Here is a 19290-nt window from a genome sequence, read left to right as displayed (position 1 = left end):
ACCTATGCCCACACTTGGGCTTGGGAACTATCCTTGCTATTACATCTGATGATTTTTTAGTTGCTACATCTAATTTAGTGAGACGTCTGGATTTGATTTCTAAGCTATTGCTATCCTTATGCACATCACTAAAAACTTCCATAAGGATTGATTTCAGTCCATATCCTAATGAAAAAGGGGTGTGACATGTTGCGACCTTGTAGGAAGTTGGGGATACCCTAGTGTTGAATGCAACTTATAATCCCAATCTATCCAATTTTCATTCACTAACTTTTTGAAAATCCTTTGTAATATTTTATTGGCACGTTCAGCTTGACCATTGGCTTGTGGGGGGTAGCTGTAGTAAACGTCTTGTGAATGATTATGTATTTCTTTGTCAATTCTTTGACCACATCATTGAGAAAGTCACCCCCTTGAGATCACTTACAACCTCTATTGTTAGGCATCAAAATCTTGTTATAATCCTTTCGTATTTTAAAAAATCACTGATTTAGTTGTATTTTCTTTGAGTGCTTTAGCTTCTAACCACTTAGTGTTGTGGCCCCACCAAAATGTACATGTTCGTTGAGCTCGGGTTTGAATGGTCCAACAAAGTATAACCTAACTAGGGGTGATAAAGGATAGGTATTGTAGTAAGCATGTTCTTCAAATTTTAGAATGCTTCTTCACTCTTTTATGACCATTCATAAATCACATCCTTCTTTGTCAAATCGTACATTGGGTAAGGTACATGAGCTAGATACCTCAAGAACGTGTTATGCCACTTGATCTAAAAACTTGTGGAGCTCTTTTAAGTTCTTTGCTAGGCTAAATCGCACAATCACTAGCCAACCCAATCCGCTGAGCTCTTTTAAGTTCTTTGGTATGCTCAATCTCACGAACCCAATCTCAACCAAATTTTGGACACTATGTGCCCTAGCAAGTTTCCCCTTGTTACTGCAAATGCATATTTGGTCAGGTTCAATTTCAATCTAGTTTGTCTGCACCTTTCTAGACATAACCGCAAGGGATTTCTGAAATCATCCATAAAAACTCTCATGAAGCTTGTCAGATATTCATGGAAGATTTATACCATCCTCTGGAAGGTTGCAAGTACATTTTTTAGTCCAAAGGTCAAAATTAGATGCAAAAGCACCCCATTTAGTGATAAAGGTTGTTTTCTCCATGTGTTTTGGTGCCATTCTAACCTAGTTATATCCACTAAACCCATCCAAGAATAAGTACATTCCTGTAACAACAATTGCATAAAGTTTGAAATCATAATATGGTAATGGGAATGGGTCTAGTATGGTGGGGGCATCAGCTTTATATAATACACGTGCGTAACATGAGCTTCCACCAATGAGGTGATAGTTCAAGTGGTGAAGGTGTTTGCCTAGGACGAGGAGGTCCTGGGTTTAACCCCCCTTGGTGGCATTCCTTGGTGGCATCGCCTGGTGGATAAATAAGCGCCTATGGGCGGTTGTCTATTGTCTATGAACGGTGAAATTTGGTAACCATGGGAGGATCTTGGGCCAAAGGCTAGTTGAAAAAAAAAAAACATGAGCTTCCCTTTTTCTTGGGTAGCATAATCACAATTGGTGACAACCAGCCTGCTTTTCCAATTGGATAGATGAAACTGCCAATTACCAGTAGTAGCTTGTCTACTCCTTCACCTGCTTGGCTTAGTTGGGGTTAATCATGCCTTGATAGGGATTACATCCTCCTCTGTGCTGATAGAAGCATGGGTCTAAGCCCTCCATATCCTTGTAACTTGAAAATATGTCCTTGTGTGACTCAAAAGTTCTTTTCATTCTTGCATGAGTTCTTCTTCCTGTCCTCATGCACTCTCAAACTCCTTTGAGCTTCTTCCTCACGGGTGTTGGATCAGGATTTCTCCATATTTATGAAAAGCCCCAAATTTGCAAGTTGCAGAAGCTTCATTTTTTTAAAGGGTTTTGAATCTTTAAGAGAACGCCCCGAAGATTTGTAACCACTGTTTTTGTAAAGCATGGATTGGTGCCAACATGAGAGAGAAATTGGTGTTAACATCGTGATTATAACTGTTGAACGCAGGGCGATGGTGGAACATCATAGTGGGATAGGCTAAGCCTCCCAAAAACATGGAAAGTTTAAGAGGCTTTCAAGCATATGGTTGCAGAGCGAAAGCACTGGGGATAGATGGCTAGTACAAGCCAGCATGGGCAGCATGGACTAAAGGCATGGTTGAGGAGCAGTTGGGTTAGCAATGGGCTGTTTGGGGGCCACTACGCATGTTGGAAGCTGTCAAGCTGCGAACACCCCACATTGATGGAGGAGCCAGTATGCCGTACACCCGGCTTCAAAGCATACATGGATGCATCTAAATCAAAACAGGCGTCAGAGACCTACATTTGGGAGATGCTAAGCTGCAAGAACACTGTACCTTTATCAGAATTCCTCGCCGATGATGGTCCTGTAGTGGAGGAATTCATCAGCATTCTGCAGAAGTGCAGAAAGAAGAAAGATATAGCATGTGCCAGGCGACTGCATACACACATCTGCACCAATGGGCTGGAAGCCCATACAACACTTGGAAACCACCTTGTACCAATGCTGGTAGACTGTGGAAGTATGCCAAATGCTCAGCAGGTTTGATCAAAATGAGTTCTCTTGGACCTCTCTCATGCAAGGTTACATGGAATCTGGGGAATAACAGCATGCTTTTGACTTGTTCCAGAAAATGCAAGAGAATGTGTCCATTCCAGCAGGTTCACATTTCAAATCCTACTGAAAGCTTGTGCAAGGCTAAAGTTTGTAGAAAGAGGCTACAGTATTCACACGGATATCGCCAAAAAGTCACTTGATGGAGATTCCTTCATAGGGAACACTTTGGTGGACATGTATGCGAAATGTGGCTCATGCGCTGATGCAGCATGAGCTTAGCAAGGAAGCGTTGCACTGTTGAGAGAACAAATGCAACTTCAGGGAGTGTCTCCCAATGCTGTCACTTTTGCATCCACGTTGGCTATTTGTGGAAGCATAGGAGCTCTGGACAGGGGCCAAGAAATCCATGCTGTTGTTGGGAAAGAAGGGATTCTTTTGTTGGGAACACATAAGCACCGGAAGTATTTGATGAGCTGCTGGTTAGAGATGTAGTCTCATGGACTGCACTAATGGCAGGGTATGCTAAACATGGACTTGTCAAGGAAGCATGGGGGTGTTTGGAACAGATGCAACAAGAGTGTCTCCAAATCTAGTTTCGTGGAATACCCTAATTGCAGAATATGCTGAGCATGGGTTTAGTGAGGAAGCATTGGACTGTTTGGAAAAGATGCAACAAGAGGGCACACACCCGGATGCAGTCATGCTAACGTGCAGCGTGAAAGCTTGTGGCAGGCTAAGATGTATCATCAAGGGCCGACTTATACTGTATACATATTGAGATCACCAAAGAGGGATATGAAAGGGATCCTTTTGTTGGAAATACTTTGGTGGATATGTATTGCAAGTGTGGATCACTCATAGAAGCACGATAAATATTTGATGAGCTGCACACTCGAGATGTTGTCTCGTGGACAGCCCTTATTTCAGGGTATGCCGAGCTCGGGCTTGGCAAGGAGGCACTGAGGTGTTTGGAAGAGATGCGAGTAGAGGGTTTCCCCATCACAGCAATCACATGGAATGCTCTAACTGCAGCTTGTGCTGAACTAGTGTTGGTGAAGAAGCATTGAACTGTTTGGAATAGATGCAACTTGAGGGAGTGCATCCAAATCATGTCACATATACTTGCAGCTTGAAAGCCTGTGCTAGGATAGGAGCCATAGTCAGGGGTCGAGAAATCCATTCTCAGGTTGCCAAAGAAGGGCTTGAGAAAGATCCTTTTGTTGGCAGTAGTTTGATTGATATGTATGCAAAATGTGGCACACTTGCAGAAGCACAGGAAGTTTTCCAGCTGCCGGTTCGAGATGTAGTCTCATGGAGCATGCTGATTGCGGGGTACGCTGCACATGGGCTTGGTGATGGAGTCTTGAATTGCTTGCAGCAGATGCAACTCGAGGGTGTGTCTCCGAATGCTGTCACATTTATTTACTGTTTGACAGCATCAGAGACTTGAGTGTGGGCCAAAACATGCATGCTCAGATCCTTAGACAGGGATTGGAAAGAGATCTATCTGTTGGCAGTGTTCTAATTGGTATGTATTCAAAATACGGCTTACTCTTAGATGCACAAGATGTGTTCAACAAGCTACCTGTTAGAGATGTGGCCTCGTGGAATGCATTGATTGCAGGGTATAGATGGACTTGAAAGAGAGCCTTCTACAGGTAGTACTTTAGTGGATTTGTATGCACAGTGTGGCTTTTTGTAGAAGCACAGGAAGTATTAGATGAGCTGTTGGTTCGTGATGAAGTTTCATGGACTGCACTAATTGCAGGGTATGCTCAACACAGGCTTGGCAATGAGGCACTGAAGTGCTTCGAACAGATGCAGCTGGAGGGGTTGTGCCCGAAGCATGACACCTTTGTATGGAGCTTGAAAGCTTGTGGAAGCATAGGAGCTATAGGTTGAGGCCACGAATTACATTGTGACATTCTGAAATGGGGATTAGAAAGAGACCCTTTTGTAGGCAATACCATGGTTGATATGTATGTTAAATGTGGGTCTTTCTTAGAAGCTCGGGCAGTCTTTGATAAGCTGCCAGCTCGGAATGTAGTCTCATGGAATAGGCTTATCATGGGGTGTGCTGAAAGTGGGCTTAGTGTGAAGAAGTGCTAAACTGTTCAAAGAGGATGCAGGTAGAGGGCGTGTCTATGAATGCCATTACGTTTGTTGGCATCTTGAAAGCTTGTAGCAATCTGGGCGCAATAGGTAGGGGCCAAGATATACACACTGAAGTGGCCAAAGAGGGATTTGAAAGGGATTTTGCCATGAGCAGTACTCTAATTGATATGTAGGTGAAATGTGGCTTACTTATAGATGCCTGGGAAGTGTTTGAGGAGTTTCCAGCCCAAGATGTGATATCGTGGACTGCACTTATCACAGGCTATGCCTGCCAAAGGAGAGTGCAAGGTTGTTTTCAGTTTGTTTGAAAGGATGAAAGAAAAACGCATACCACCTGATGGGATCACATTCCTCAGTGTTCTAACTGTATGCTGTCATGCAGGCCTTGTGGATAAGGACCAGAAATACTTCGAGGCTATAAGCAAAAAGAATGAAAGCATTCCAATTTCCCACGCATGAGCACTATAATTGTTTAGTAGATCTGCTTGCACGTGCAGGCCAGCTGAATAAGGCTGCAGCACTGCTGGAAAGCATGCCTTTGCAACCTAATCTCATCATGTGGATTACTATGCTAGGCGCTTGTCGGAAGTGGGGTAATGTAGACCTTGGTAGACATGCCTTTGATTGTGCAATCGAGTTGGTCAAGAAACAAGCTGCACCATTTATCTTGATGTTGAACCTCTATGCAGATGCTTATATGTGGAAAGATGCAAATAAGTTTGAGGCAATGGAAGTGAACACTCAAGCATGGAAGCAGTTAGAAGAGAGCTGGATTGTTGTTGGTGGATTACAGAGCTTTGAACTTCTGCATGCCTCTGAGATGTGCTTAACCGAATAGACAGTCCCCTTCTGGATGGTCAGTTATGCTGATGATGTGGACACATGCATCCATATAGCACAGCTAGTCATGTTGATAATGTGGACACATGCACACGGTTATGCCATATGGTTTTTTAAATTCACCTGCCTAAGCATAACTATTTATGCAGATTTTAATAGACCATGCCCTCTTGCTTGATTTTGGGAACACAGGTTCAAAGCTTGACATTGAAAGTCCCGTGAAAATCAAGACAAGTTAGAAGACATACTAATGCTCCGTAAAATGTGGGCCGCATTACTCATAGAATTGATGAACAAAACCCCTGAATATAAATGCTTAAATCTGCATGCGTAGGTTGCTCAATTGCCCTATGCTTGTAAAGGCCCACATCTTGGGGGCATTTGCTGCATGTTTCATTCATGAAAAGCGCTACTTAAAGGTCCATAATGCAACAAAAGATGTCACAGCCCTAATCACTTGATTGATAATTTGGCAAGGATCAAGTGGATCAAGGACGGAGATTAGATGCTTGGGGCAAGGATCTGTGGATCAAGGCCGAAGCACTGGCCCTGATCCACTTGATCCTTGCCAAGTTATCAATCAAGTGACTAGGGTCGTGATTCTGCCTTATCTCCTGTGAGTCCTTGGAGACTCAACTCAAGGTTGGCTTTAGCAATGGACTCAATCTTCAGCTCCAGCATCAACTTCTCAGTGAAAGCCAGTTTATTACAGACCTTCTTGAAAGAATCACTTTATGCAAGTACTACCGCTGGTAGGACCCGAAGATCATTAGCCAAGGATCAGTACATGGACCTACACATAGAACTTTATCAAGGTATGTCTGGTCTTCTTTCTTTTGCCAATTTTGTTTCTCGATCAATTTTGTAGCTTCATTTATGCAGAAAAAGGGGGTTTCTTGCATGGGTTGGATGACAGGCATGTCAGTGGGATGTGTCTAGTCAAAGACCTACCAAAGTCCACTAGAATTAAGAGCCATAGAACTTGGTGAAGTTAAGGCCAAGGCAAGCAATCCCACTAGACAGGCGTGTCAGTGAGATGTGTCTAGTCAAAGACCTACCAAAGTCCACTAGAATTCAGAGCCATAGAATTTGGTGAAGTTAAGGCCAAGGCAAGCAATCGAGGCTACTTGATCAAGACTGAGTAAGAGTTTCTATAAGGAGCTTCTTGTGTCACACCGTTTGAGAGATCCCAAAATTCAGCTAGTACCCAGTGTATTCAGATGCAGTTATAATTTTTAACTGGTCTTGTTAGTAAGGTTCACAGGGAAGGCACCATTTCAAAAAAATCATCGAAGTGATAGTGACTGTGTGAAGGACAGAACGTAATTTTGTTGTCTGATTAAGTAGGAATCAAGCCCTTAGTGATCCTCTTTACGTGCTCATGCTCAGAGTCGTCATCCACCTGCTGTGAATGGCGGACCATTGTAGAGACCGAATTCGGAGCAACCATTGGCCATGCAATTCACGAGTCCAACTCGACGACGTTGTTGGTCACATCTGCCCAGGCAGATGCTTGTGTCTGCAGATGAACTTGGATGTTGACGAGCAGACAAGCTTCCTGGTGAGCATATCTGCGTACACATTTGTGTCCATGACAAACAGCTAGGAATGAGTGATCAGTAAGAGAGCCTAAATAAATTTTTCTCAAGCACAAGCTTGTGCACTTGTGATTCTAGGGGCTCTACTCTATACAGGCAGACCCTCTACTATCACATGCATCCTGTACTTGGATGCCACGTGGACATATCTGTACAAGCAAGTGCAGGACCTGGAGTGGAAACTGGTCCCTTGTGAGCCCCAGTCTGGGACGAGTCAGCCAGGGTTCCACTCCAAGGTCAAGTGTGCAAGTCTCATACATGGTCTCTATCAGGTGTGCAAGTCCCGCACATGAAGCAATGCTAGTCCATACTGTGAGTTACCCTCTAGAATGATGTAAAGGCTTAGATTTGGAGCATACCTGGTTTAGGGTATGTGGGAATGCAGGTAGAAGGGGCAGCCCTGTGGGCCACCCTAGGGGCCAAGGAGGCCCATGGCCAAGCCCAACAGCCCATGAAGGGCTAGGCATTCTGTCGGCCAGGCCAGGAAGGCTTGGGCAGCAAGGCGGCCAGGCCTAGATGGGCTAGGGGCCATGTCAGCCAGCCCATATGGGCTTGACCAGCCTGTCGGCCAGCCATGGAGGGCAGTCCAGCAGGCGGCCAACACAATTAGGCAGCCTGGACAGCAGCAGGATCAAGGCAGCCAGCTTGTGTGGAAAAGGGCACCTACTTAAGGCTAATTAAAACAGGCCAACCCTTGCAAAAGTCCACCGACCAGCAACATACTATATAAGCATGGCTTAGCGAAGGCTTTAGGCATCTCATAATTCACAAAGTGCTGAAGTTTTCCAAGGGACATAGCTTGAAGGTCAAGAACCAGATCATCTACAGGCTGAAGGTTTACAGCCAAGGGAAGATCTACAAATTTGAGTCTTTTTCTCATCATTCAATAAAGCAAATACACCATCTTTGGTGTGGGCCCTACAGAGCAATCAGGTGTACCGTGTGTTGGGTCAGATGGACAAGGTGCACAAGATGCAAGAGCGATGCCCACCTACACGGGTTTCCCCCACCTCGTATACCCTCCATCCACATAAAATGTGGGGGGATAGAGACAAGCAAGTGAGACCTGAGCCTTATGAACCCTTAGTGATCAACTTCATTAGCATATATGGGATAAGACCCCCTGCCACCTGGCAGCTGGTGGCGATTCTTTGTTCTTCCAGTACCCTCCCTCAACACAGTGGCCAGCAATGGCGATACACATAGCTACCCAGCACCCAAACCTTCTTCAACAAGGCCTGCTAGCCAATCACATCCGGCATGCCGGACCCATCAATGGCCCCGCTAGCCAATCGTTGCCAGGTCAGCCAGCCAATAAATTCGCACATGCTGCACACATGTCAAGAGAGCAAGACGGAGACAGCAACGCCCAACGCCATTTGCGCAGCCACGCAAGCAGGAGCGCCAACCAGCTCTGATACCACTGTTGGGTCAGACGGACAAGGCGCACAAGACACGAGGCCAGCCAGCCAATAAATTCGCACATGCTGCACACATGTCAAGAGAGCAAGACGGAGACAGCAACGCCCAATGCCATTTGTGCAGCCACGCAAGCAGGAGCGCCAACCAGCTCTGATACCACTGTTGGGTCAGACGGACAAGGTGCACAAGACATGTCAAGAGAGCAATAAATTCGCACATGCTGCACACATGTCAAGAGAGCAAGACGGAGACAGCAACGCCCAACGCCATTTGCGCAGCCAAGCAAGCAGGAGCGCCAACCAGCTCTGATACCACTGTTGGGTCAGACGGACAAGGCGCACCCAAACCTTCTTCAACAAGGCCTGCTAGCCAATCACATCCGGCATGCCGGCCCCATCAATGGCCCCGCTAGCCAATCGTTGCCAGGTCAGCCAGCCAATAAATTCGCACATGCTGCACACATGTCAAGAGAGCAAGACGGAGACAGCAACGCCCAACGCCATTTGCGCAGCCACGCAAGCAGGAGCGCCAACCAGCTCTGATACCACTGTTGGGTCAGACGGAGGCGCACAAGACACAAGAGGCCAGCCAGCCAATAAATTCGCACATGCTGCACACATGTCAAGAGAGCAAGACGGAGACAGCAACGCCCAACGCCATTTGTGCAGCCACGCAAGCAGGAGCGCCAACCAGCTCTGATACCACTGTTGGGTCAGACGGACAAGGTGCACAAGACATGTCAAGAGAGCAATAAATTCGCACATGCTGCACACATGTCAAGAGAGCAAGACGGAGACAGCAACGCCCAACGCCATTTGCGCAGCCAAGCAAGCAGGAGCACCAACCAGCTCTGATACCACTGTTGGGTCAGACGGACAAGGCGCACAAGACACAAGAGGCCAAAACGATTAGCGATGCCCACCTACATGGACTCCCCCAACCCCATATCCCCTCCGTCCACACAAAATGTGGGGGGATAGAGACAAGCGAGTGACACATGAGCCTTATGAACCCTTAGAGCGACCGACTTCATTAGCATATATGGGATAAGCCCCCCTGCCACATGGCAGCTGGTGGCGATTCTTTGTTCTTCCAATACTGTGTCTTTATTGTCTCTCTCTCTCTCTCTCTCTCTTGCACTCTTACTCTACATTGTGCACTCGTCAAGAACCAAGGTGCTGAATATTCATTATCTGAAGTATAATCATGTCTGTAAGCTTCCGCATATTATAGTGGTATCATAGCTTTGCCTTTTGGTAAAGAGATTCAGCCAAGAAAAAAAGAAGAAATTTTTTTCGCTTGTGTGGTTGGTTTTCAGACATTGGTTGCACTCCTATTCCGGTGTGTGACTCTTGTCCCTCGAAGGACGGTTGATTTCTAGCCTTTGGAAGTGTTGAGAAATGTCTCCCACACATAGTGGATGGTATTGTTGCGATGAGGGAAAAATTTGACCACTCCCACTATGGCGAATTTTGACGATGAGAGAGAGCACCAGATCCCAATAGAAAATGTTTCTTCGACAGCAACTGCTTCCAGAAGCCAGGTCATCAGTGATGACACGAACGTCATGTTCCAGGAATTTATGCTCATCATCACGTGACAAGGGGGAGAGATGTAGGCGTGTATGACTTCTATACAAGCCTTGGAGAAACGGCGGATACCTCTTCAAGAAGCCTCAAAACACCCATTCCCTCCCCCTCTCCTTCGACAGTCTCGTCACAAAGATCCCTTCCCAAATCCAGGCTTCGGCTATCTCCATTGAGGAGTTAACACAACATTCCCATGTGTTACATGAATTGCAGGTACGGGAGCAATTCTCAATGCAAGGATTGTACCTGTGACTTCTTAGACTCATCTTCACAAGAAGGTGAACTTTAGTAAGTATAACGGTAAACTCAATCCCACAAGTCTATATTCTTGGATTCATCAATTTGAAGCCTACTTTGGTGTTGGTAGGAAGTAAGACATAGAGAAGGTGGTGTTAGCTAGTTGCTACATCGAGGGGGGAGCCATCTCATGGTGGACTCATTGGGCCCAAGTCAATTCCACCTATGGAGTTGCTGACTACCGGTGAGACCAATTTGTCACTTACCTCAAGAAGCGGTTTCTACCGCCTCACTATCTGCGACTCGAGGACGAGTATCAGGGATTGCGCCAAAACGCGCTACTTGTCCTCCAATTTGCAAATAAAGTCACTCATCTAACTTTACAGTTGCAAAAATTGTACACAGATAAAAGAGGTCAATTCCTCTATGGTTTGGACACACAAATCTAGTGGGATGTGCACATTTTCGAACCAGAAACTTTTGATTGGGCACTTTCGCTTCCGTAAAGTGCCAAGATGAAGTATAACAACGAAAAACCAAAGACCTCCTGGCCCGAAGTAGCCAAGGCAGCCCTTGCCTCTGCTGGCAAGGGCCAAAACCAGACCCAGTCAGGGTCTACCCCAGGAGCCTTTGGCTCCAAGAACTCAAACAACGAACTCGCCTTACTCCATACCAAAAGGCTTTGGCTGACAAGACAGGTGGTAAGATTAGTCCTAAAGAGTAGGAACAATACAAGGAGGGGTGGTGCTTCTTGTGTCATACAAAAGGACACACTTCTAGGGTTTGCCCTAAGAAGACCCCCTGCTCAGACCACCACTGTGGCCTCGACAGCTACTGTGGTGAGCCAGCCTCCCACACCAACCCCCCAAGTTGTAGTCCTCCAACTCCCACACCTTTGGTTGGCACCATTGTCAACCGGAAGCTTGAAGATAACCAGAAGGGCAACCATGACCCGAAGTATGAGCGTAATGAATTGCTCAAGACTTTTGGCTACATAGGTGGCGAGAGAGTCGTTGTCTTGTTTGACAATGGCAGTAGAGAGGATGTGGTCACGAAATTGGCCACTCGGTGAGCCCGATTTTTGTCAACCTCGATAGATAAGAAAGTGGAAGGATTTAGCACAGGCATGACAACGAGCATCAAGTTTGAACCTCATTGGGCTAAATTAGTCATCCAAGGCACATAATTTGTGTGGGATTTCATGGTTTCCCCTCTTGTAGGTGCAGACATAATCTTAGGGATCCAATGGTGCACAAGTTCACCCCAAATATTGATTGCAACTTGGTGCACACGTTCCGGATTACCAAAAATGTGTCAAAGGCTCCCGTGTGATCATTAAGTATGAACCAGGGATACCTATCTATCCAGTCACTAGCCATCTCCAAGCTAAACGAGAGATTCGAAAAGGCACGCAATGTGCGGTGATCTATGTTCAGACCACCTAGACAATGACAATTGCTTTGGAGAAGTACAAGGCCCTACATGGCAGGTTCCAGAAGATCTTTCTTCGGGACAACTTACCTCCTAGACTTCCCCCACCTAGATGAGAGGACCATAAAATTGAGCTCCTCCTGGTTCTGACCCCCCCCCCCGCCCCCCCGCGGTAAGTTTCCATACCGCCTGAGTAAGGCCATGAAGATGGAGTTGGATTGTCAACTCCAAGAATTGCTGCAGTCTAGTTTCATCTGTTCTAGTGTGTCCCCATTCGCAGCCCCAATCCTCTTTGTGAAAAAGAAGGATGGATCCTCCTGGCTTTGCGTAGATTATCGAGCGCTCAATAATTTGACGATAAAGAGCAAGTTCCCTATGCCTCGAATTGATTACATCTTAGAGAGACTGAATAGAGTGACGGTGTTTTTAAAAAATGACCTCAAAAGTGGCTACCATCAGGTCAGAATTATGGACGGGAACTTCCAAAACCGCATTCTAAACTAAGCAAGCCCACTACGAGTTCGTAGTCATGCCTTTTGGATTAACAAACACCCCAGCTACGTTTAACTGCATGATGATACATGTTTTCAAGGACTTGATAGGAAAGTGTCTTTGCATCTTTTTGGACGACATACTGATTTTCTCAGCTAACGGAAGAGCAGCACGGCATTGACATTGACAAGTGATGAAATTACTGGAAAGCAATGAGCTTTATGTCAATGAGAAGAAATCAAAATTTTATTTATGCGAGGTTGACTACCTCTCGGATATATAATCAATGTGGAAGGTATGCGATTAGACCCTATGAAGGTGGTGAAAATCCTTAATTGGGAGATTCCGAAAATAGCATATGACATTAGGTCGTTTGTGGGTATTTGCCAGGCACATTCCACCCACATTGCCATGTGTTCTGATGTCTTGGTAACTCTAATTGATCTGCTTAAAGGCATCAAAACTTGGAGGCAAAAGATTAAGATGACCCCTCAGAATTTACAGGCTTTTATGGACCTCAAGGTTGCATTATTTGAGGCTCCTTACGTAGCATTAGCCTCCTGGGATGACCCATTTCAGGTGATCACCGATGCGAGTAACATCACTATCGGAGCAGTCTTGCAACAGAATGGGCATCCAGTAGCTTACATGTCTCATAAGTTGATCCCTGCAAAGAAGAACGACTTGGTGTATGATCAGGAACTCCTTGCGGTGATACAGGCCTTAAAGCCTTGGAAACATTTTCTTTATGGGGGTAACTTTGAGGTTCGCATAGATCACCAGGCTTTGCGTTGGCTTCAGACGATGCCAAGCACGAATTGGAGTGACCGTCAACACCGCTAGAGCCAAATTTTCCAACAGTTTGGTGGAATGATCAAGTATCTTCCGGGCAAGGCCAACGCCTTGAGCAAGAAAGGAACCATGGCCCACATCCAATGCACACGGATGGAATTTGTTGGTACAAGACTAGATGAAATGAAGTACAAGTACGCGCATTCCATGGAATTCAGTACTCAACGGAAACAAGCATTAGACTCCACAACACCATGCCATTTCTTGATACGTAATGGTTGGCTTTTCTACAAAGGTTGACTTTGCATGTTGAAACAATTCTAGGCAACTCTTCTCTCCACGATGCCCATGATGCCGTTGCCGGTGGTCATAGGAGCATGAACTTGACTTTGGAGAAGTTAGAGCGGGAGTTTTATTAGCCAAGAATGAGGCGAGACGTGTTCACTCATGTGCAACAATGTTTGGTTTGTCAAAAAGTGTGAGCTCCTCGTGGGAAGAAGATATGGTTGTTACAACCTTTACTCATTCTTGAAGGACCTTTTCAAGATATCTTGATGGATTTTGGGATGAGCCTACCTCCCAGTCCGGGTAAGCGTAAAACATTGTTTTTGACGATTGTTGATTGTTTAAGCAAGTTTGCACAGGGACACATGAAAGTGACAAAATTGAGTAACTACTTGTAACAAAACCACTTAATCAACAATCACAAATAATGAAACAAAATAGGATTCAGAGAAAAGAGAAACAATACCTCATTGAGAGGGGACCATGCCCCTCCCCCTTTGCAGGAATTTATTAAATCAAACCACGGGCACAAAGTGCTTAAACCTTTACAATAGATGAGAAGTGCCTTGTACAAATGAAGAGGGAGTGCTCCAATTTATAGGTTTGAGGCTTCAATGCTCTAGAATGAAAAGAGGAAGCTCCAAATGACAAGTGGCTACTTTAATTGACTAGTGTCACATGCACCGTGCACTCAAGTGCTATGTGACACACTGGCTCTACATCAGTGCAACATTCATTAGTAGGATTTTACCCTTTTAGGAATATTTGTCGCATGTCGTGGCCCCATTGTGAGCCCCAGTCCGAGACATGCCAAGCACAAGCTACGTAGGTCACTCTCCACAACCTTAGAGAGTCTGCATGTGTCAATCCTCTTACCCACTTAGAGACTTCATTAGTTAGGGCATGTAGAATAAGTGTGTGTCAGTCCTCTTACCCACTTAGAGAATTCATCAGTCAGATCCCTAAGTGCATTGATAGGTCTATGGGCCAGCCAAAGGCCAGCCCATAAGGGAATACCTTGGCCATAGAGGGCATAGGCAGCCAATAGGCAGCCTACAGGATGCCCCCTATCTCAATCGGCTAGCATTGGAGGCCTACAGGCACCAATCAACCAGTTAGCACAAGTTGGCCAGCAGTTCTTGAGTCAGCGAGTAGAGCAGCTAATTAAAACAATAGCAAGTCATGGTGGGCATTAACTAGTCAGTTAGCATATAGATGCTTATTTGGCATTTTGTCCAAATAGCACCTAACTGACATCCCTTCCTTGGACCAACCAACATCCCTCCACCATATTTAAGCAGCGCTTATAATTCAACCTAAATCATCCATCATTCACAATCAGATCTCACCATTTCCAGCAAGTTAAGTGTGCCTACAGCCACTAGCTCCCTTGTGCATACTTTCTGCAATATTTCCAAGGCTTCCACGAAGAGCATCTTCAACATTCAGTCAGCATATGTGCATCCCTTTGACCAACAATTGTCAGAATGTCTGTTTATGGAGCAGATACGTAAACCTCCCTGGGGAGTTCCACTGCTTTTGAAGCACAAGAAGGATGGTACTTGGCAGATGTGTGTAAATTATAAAAAGTTGATTAAAGTTGCATAGTGGTCATTAAAGAGCATTTCAAAGGAGCTTGGACAACATCTGGATCAGCCAACATTCGTCAGCCAACGTTCGGTCTACTTTATCCTTGCATTTGGCAGTCCGCAAATACTTCTACTTTTGCAGGAGGGGCCTTCAGTGGGTAAATTAGGACCCAATACTGTGTCGACTACTATCTGCTTTCTCTCTCTTCTCTTCTCTCTCAAGTTGGAATCGCATAGACTCATGGGTATAAAGAAGGCTTTGTTGCACGTTACGATGATCAACCCATTGCATGCTACAACAAGTGTTAGGCTAAATTGACAAGTGTAAGGTGAAATGAGAAGTGTAGGGACACTTGCCTCATTCTAGATGGCACATCTCTTTAAGAGGTGATTCTTCCATAACCTTCTTTGCTAAAAATATCCCAACTCGTAAAGAATTTGACAAAGGTTCTTTAGCAACTCTTGATCCTTGCAAAAATTCGGAGGTTTTAACGTGAATAGAATTTCCATTAGAGCCTACCAAAAATCGCAACTCTCCTAGATTCTAGGAGTTGCATGCTTTAGGTCCAAAGAAGGCTTCGTTGTAAAGATTCATATGTTCATGGTTTGTTCAAATGATTTGAGCATCTGGTTTCGCCTTCGAAATCACTCATTACTCATTTGGGCGTTTTGGTCAATTTAACCACCCGAGTGCTAAATCGAGTCATCTAGGCATCTGGGTCTATGACCACCTGACCGAAAACTTTGGGCATTTTGGCCGATGGCCACCCATAAATAGAAATGAGCATTCTAGATTAATTAGCTACTCAAAAGATATACAAATCACAATTCATGCTCCATGAGCTATCTGGTAATTACCAACTCACATATGGAATAGTTTTGAGCAAGACAATGATCAATTTGAAGAACAAAGTAGGAGGCTGGTTACATCCCTCCCCCTTAGAATCTGTCTTGGCCTTAAGACAATGAATGAAGTGCATCTAGCCCAACATGTTCTTCATAAGCTGTGAGTATTTTAAGATAATCCTTGAAATGCTCCTTTGGCATCCATTTAGCATCCATGTGAGAATAGTTTTGAAACTTCAAGAGGAATTTTTTGATGATGTTCCATCCTTTCTTCCTCCTCTAGAGGTGGTCCTGCACAGGGTTTTAAAAGGTTAACATGGAAGGCATTATGAATCCTCCAATGATCTGGAAGTTGCAACGTGTAACAAACATCACTAATCTTTTTGTTGACTTGAAAAGGTCCATAGTTTCTAGTGGCTAATTTAGGAATTTGGTGCTCTTTTTCTTTGGATTTCCTGAGTCTGGTTTTATCAAAATTTAACCAAACCCATCTCCTTCCTCAAAAGTAAGAGTTCTTCTATGTTTATTAGCCGCTTTCTTCTATTTGGCTTTCTTCTATTTGGCTTGAGACCTTTGTATTGCTCTGCTGACCTGAGCAAAAGTATCCATATCTCGCACGAATTCATTGGCATGGAAAATTTCTTCTTTGGTTCTAAGTACAGGTAATAAGAGTGGCTTCCCAAAATGATCTCAAATGGAGCTTTACCTATAGAAGTGTGTATTGTGTTATCATAAGCATGTTCTACCAATGGTAGGTGCTTCTCCCATTGTTCTTTGGCTTCTTAGCAATAACACTTCAACATATCCAAGATGGTGGGATTTGCTATCTCACTTTGTCAATCTATCTGAGGATGATAAGAATAAGAAAAAAGTTTACTTCGAATCCATGTTATCAAAGAGAGCCCTCTAGAAAAGACTTGTAGTTCTCGGATCTCTGTCTCCCACAATGGATTGTGGCAATCCATGATGCTTAAAGATTTGTTGCATGAACAACTTAGCCATATGCTCTGCCTTGATAGTTTTCTTCAATGGAATAAAATGGGCTTGCATGTTGCTGAACCTATCAATGATGTTCCATATCCCATCATTTTCATTGGCTGATTTTGGCAAATCAAAAATGAAATCCATAGCAATACTTTCCCAGGGTTGGTTGGAAATTGGCAATGGATACAGAAGTCAAGTTGGTTTCCGACGATCAAATTTGACCCTTTGGCATATAAAGTATTCCTTAACATACAACTCAATATCTCTTCTCATACTTGGCCAAAAGAAATACATATCCAAGGCTTGAGTTGTGGCTAAAGCACGAGCCATTTAAGGAGGAGCATGACATTCCTTCATTACTTTAGACATGAAATCCTTTGTCACACATAACCTGTCGTGCTTTAATAGAAATCCATCCTTGATGGCATAAGAAGTCACTATTTCACCATGCTGCAATTTGTCTCACACAAGCTGAAAATCTTCATCAAAAGCATACATATCCCTCATAAGAGTGAAATCTGTATGATAGACTATGGAGGTAGCATGTATCTGGGGTCTTCTTGATAGGCATCAGGTGCCTTATTTCTTTACCAGGTGTGTGCATAATTTGAAAACAAAATTGTGCTAAATACTTGGCCCATCTAAGATGCTTTTCAAAGATCTTAGGCTGAGATAGAAAATACCTGAGACTTTGATGGTCTGTTTTGATAATAAACTCACCACCTAAGAGGTAATGCTTCCAAATATTCAAAGCATGGATGATGGTCATTAACTCCTTTTCATAGGTGGGAGCATTCTTTTTTGAATTCTGTAATCTTTTTCTTTCATAAGCAACTGCATGCCCTTCTTGGTTTAAGGCTGCACCAATACAATCTCTTGAAGCATCACATTCTACAATAAACAGCTTTGACAAATCTAGAACAATCAATACCAGTGTTTTATTGACATAAAACTTCAAGGCCTCAAAAGCTTCTTTCTCCATCTTGACCCACCTAAACCCCATTGCTTTCTTTGTCAGATCATGCAATGGTCCTACAACCAGTGCAAACCACTTGATCAACCTTCTGTAGTAAGAGCATAGTCCCAAAAAGCTTCTAACTTTATGCACACTCGTTAACTCTAGCCATTTCATTATAGCCTTGACCTTGTCTCGATCCATCCGAATCCCATCTTTTAACACTATATGGCCCAAATAATGAATTTCTGACAACTCTTCTTGCCATTTGCATAAAGCTTCTACTTTCCCAATTCTTGGAAAGCAATATCCACATGCTTGTCATGTTCTTTCTCATCATTAAAATGTACTAAGATATCATCAAAGAAAGCACCTGTGAATTTTCGATACGCTTTGAAGATTCTATCCATCATCGTGTTAAATATAGCACGGGCATTGGTGAGACCAAAGGGTAACACAAGAAATTCGTATAGCCCAAAGGTAGCCTTGAACATTGTTTTGTGAACATCCTCTGGAGCAATCCTTATTTGATGATAGCCACTCTTCAAGTCTATCTTGTTGAACACTTCGGATCCATCCAACCGATCTAGGATATCATCAATCATAGAGTTATGGCTCACCCTAATCCCCCTTGAAACACAGCTAGCAAGAGATGACCTAGTGAACCGCAACTGTCGTGAGGATCTTTCCAATGGCCAAGCTTGTAACCCTTGAGGTCTCCAAGCTCTACAACTCCTTGAGAAGCAATTCCATCGCACCTCCGGTGAGCGTTGTCACACCGTCGCGTTGCACTACTGGTACTCGTCCCTCCTCTCACCTCACTTCACTCACACACTGACTAGCATGCATTAGGGAGAGAGATTAGCAAGAGGATTAGCAAGAGCAAGACTCAATTGCACAATGGGAGAGTATGTTGTATTAGGAGAGAAATTCACTTATATACATGGCCATAAGTGTTCACACTAACTTAAACTGTTGGCCTGTTGGCCGACCAGGTATTTTAGGCTCATAAGAGATCTAATGCTATTATAATGACTACTCTTATAATATATCCATGAAGTACATCACTTGGGACTTCATCCTAACTTGCTACCACACGCTCTTGAAGCGGGAATCGCCTTAAATACTCTATCACACCATTACGGGCGCCCGTCCAAATTATAGATTTGGACACCATTGCTTCATATCTTGAATGTATGACCTTTTGGTATATGTACCTTGACTACATCACAATGGCTTACATTTCCATTTCTCATGATTTACATACTCCCCTATCTCAATCCTAAATTTCTCGAGGATAGGGGTGATCTGAGATTGCATCCCTTCAAAGGCAACACTTGACGTTTCTGGAGTGCCAAACCTCTCCTTAGGTAGTTTGAGAGCTTTAATGATCCGAGAATGGATATAATGATGAGAGTAGCACCATTATCAAAGTGGATAAGAACAGGCTGATTGGCAACCTTGCCCCAAGCCATAAACAGCTTCCTCTT

General features: G+C 44.2%; 1 protein-coding gene across 1 annotated transcript; it reads left to right on the top strand.

Annotated features, from left to right (window-relative positions):
• The first annotated feature begins 3706 nt into the window (after positions 1 to 3706).
• LOC147638028 (pentatricopeptide repeat-containing protein At4g39530-like) lies at positions 3707 to 5578 on the top strand. The gene is made up of 5 exons (XM_086796955.1): positions 3707 to 3957; positions 4062 to 4153; positions 4313 to 4482; positions 4914 to 5028; positions 5238 to 5578. Exons 1-5 carry the CDS (start codon positions 3707 to 3709, stop codon positions 5576 to 5578), a joined length of 969 nt encoding a protein of 322 aa, XP_086653081.1.
• The last annotated feature ends 13712 nt before the right edge of the window (positions 5579 to 19290 follow it).

This window comes from Cibotium barometz, chromosome 5 (assembly GCF_041138505.1).
Source record: "Cibotium barometz isolate CiBa-2024 chromosome 5, ASM4113850v1, whole genome shotgun sequence".
NCBI lineage: Eukaryota > Viridiplantae > Streptophyta > Polypodiopsida > Cyatheales > Cibotiaceae > Cibotium > Cibotium barometz.
This window is presented reverse-complemented; position numbering and strand designations above follow the sequence as displayed.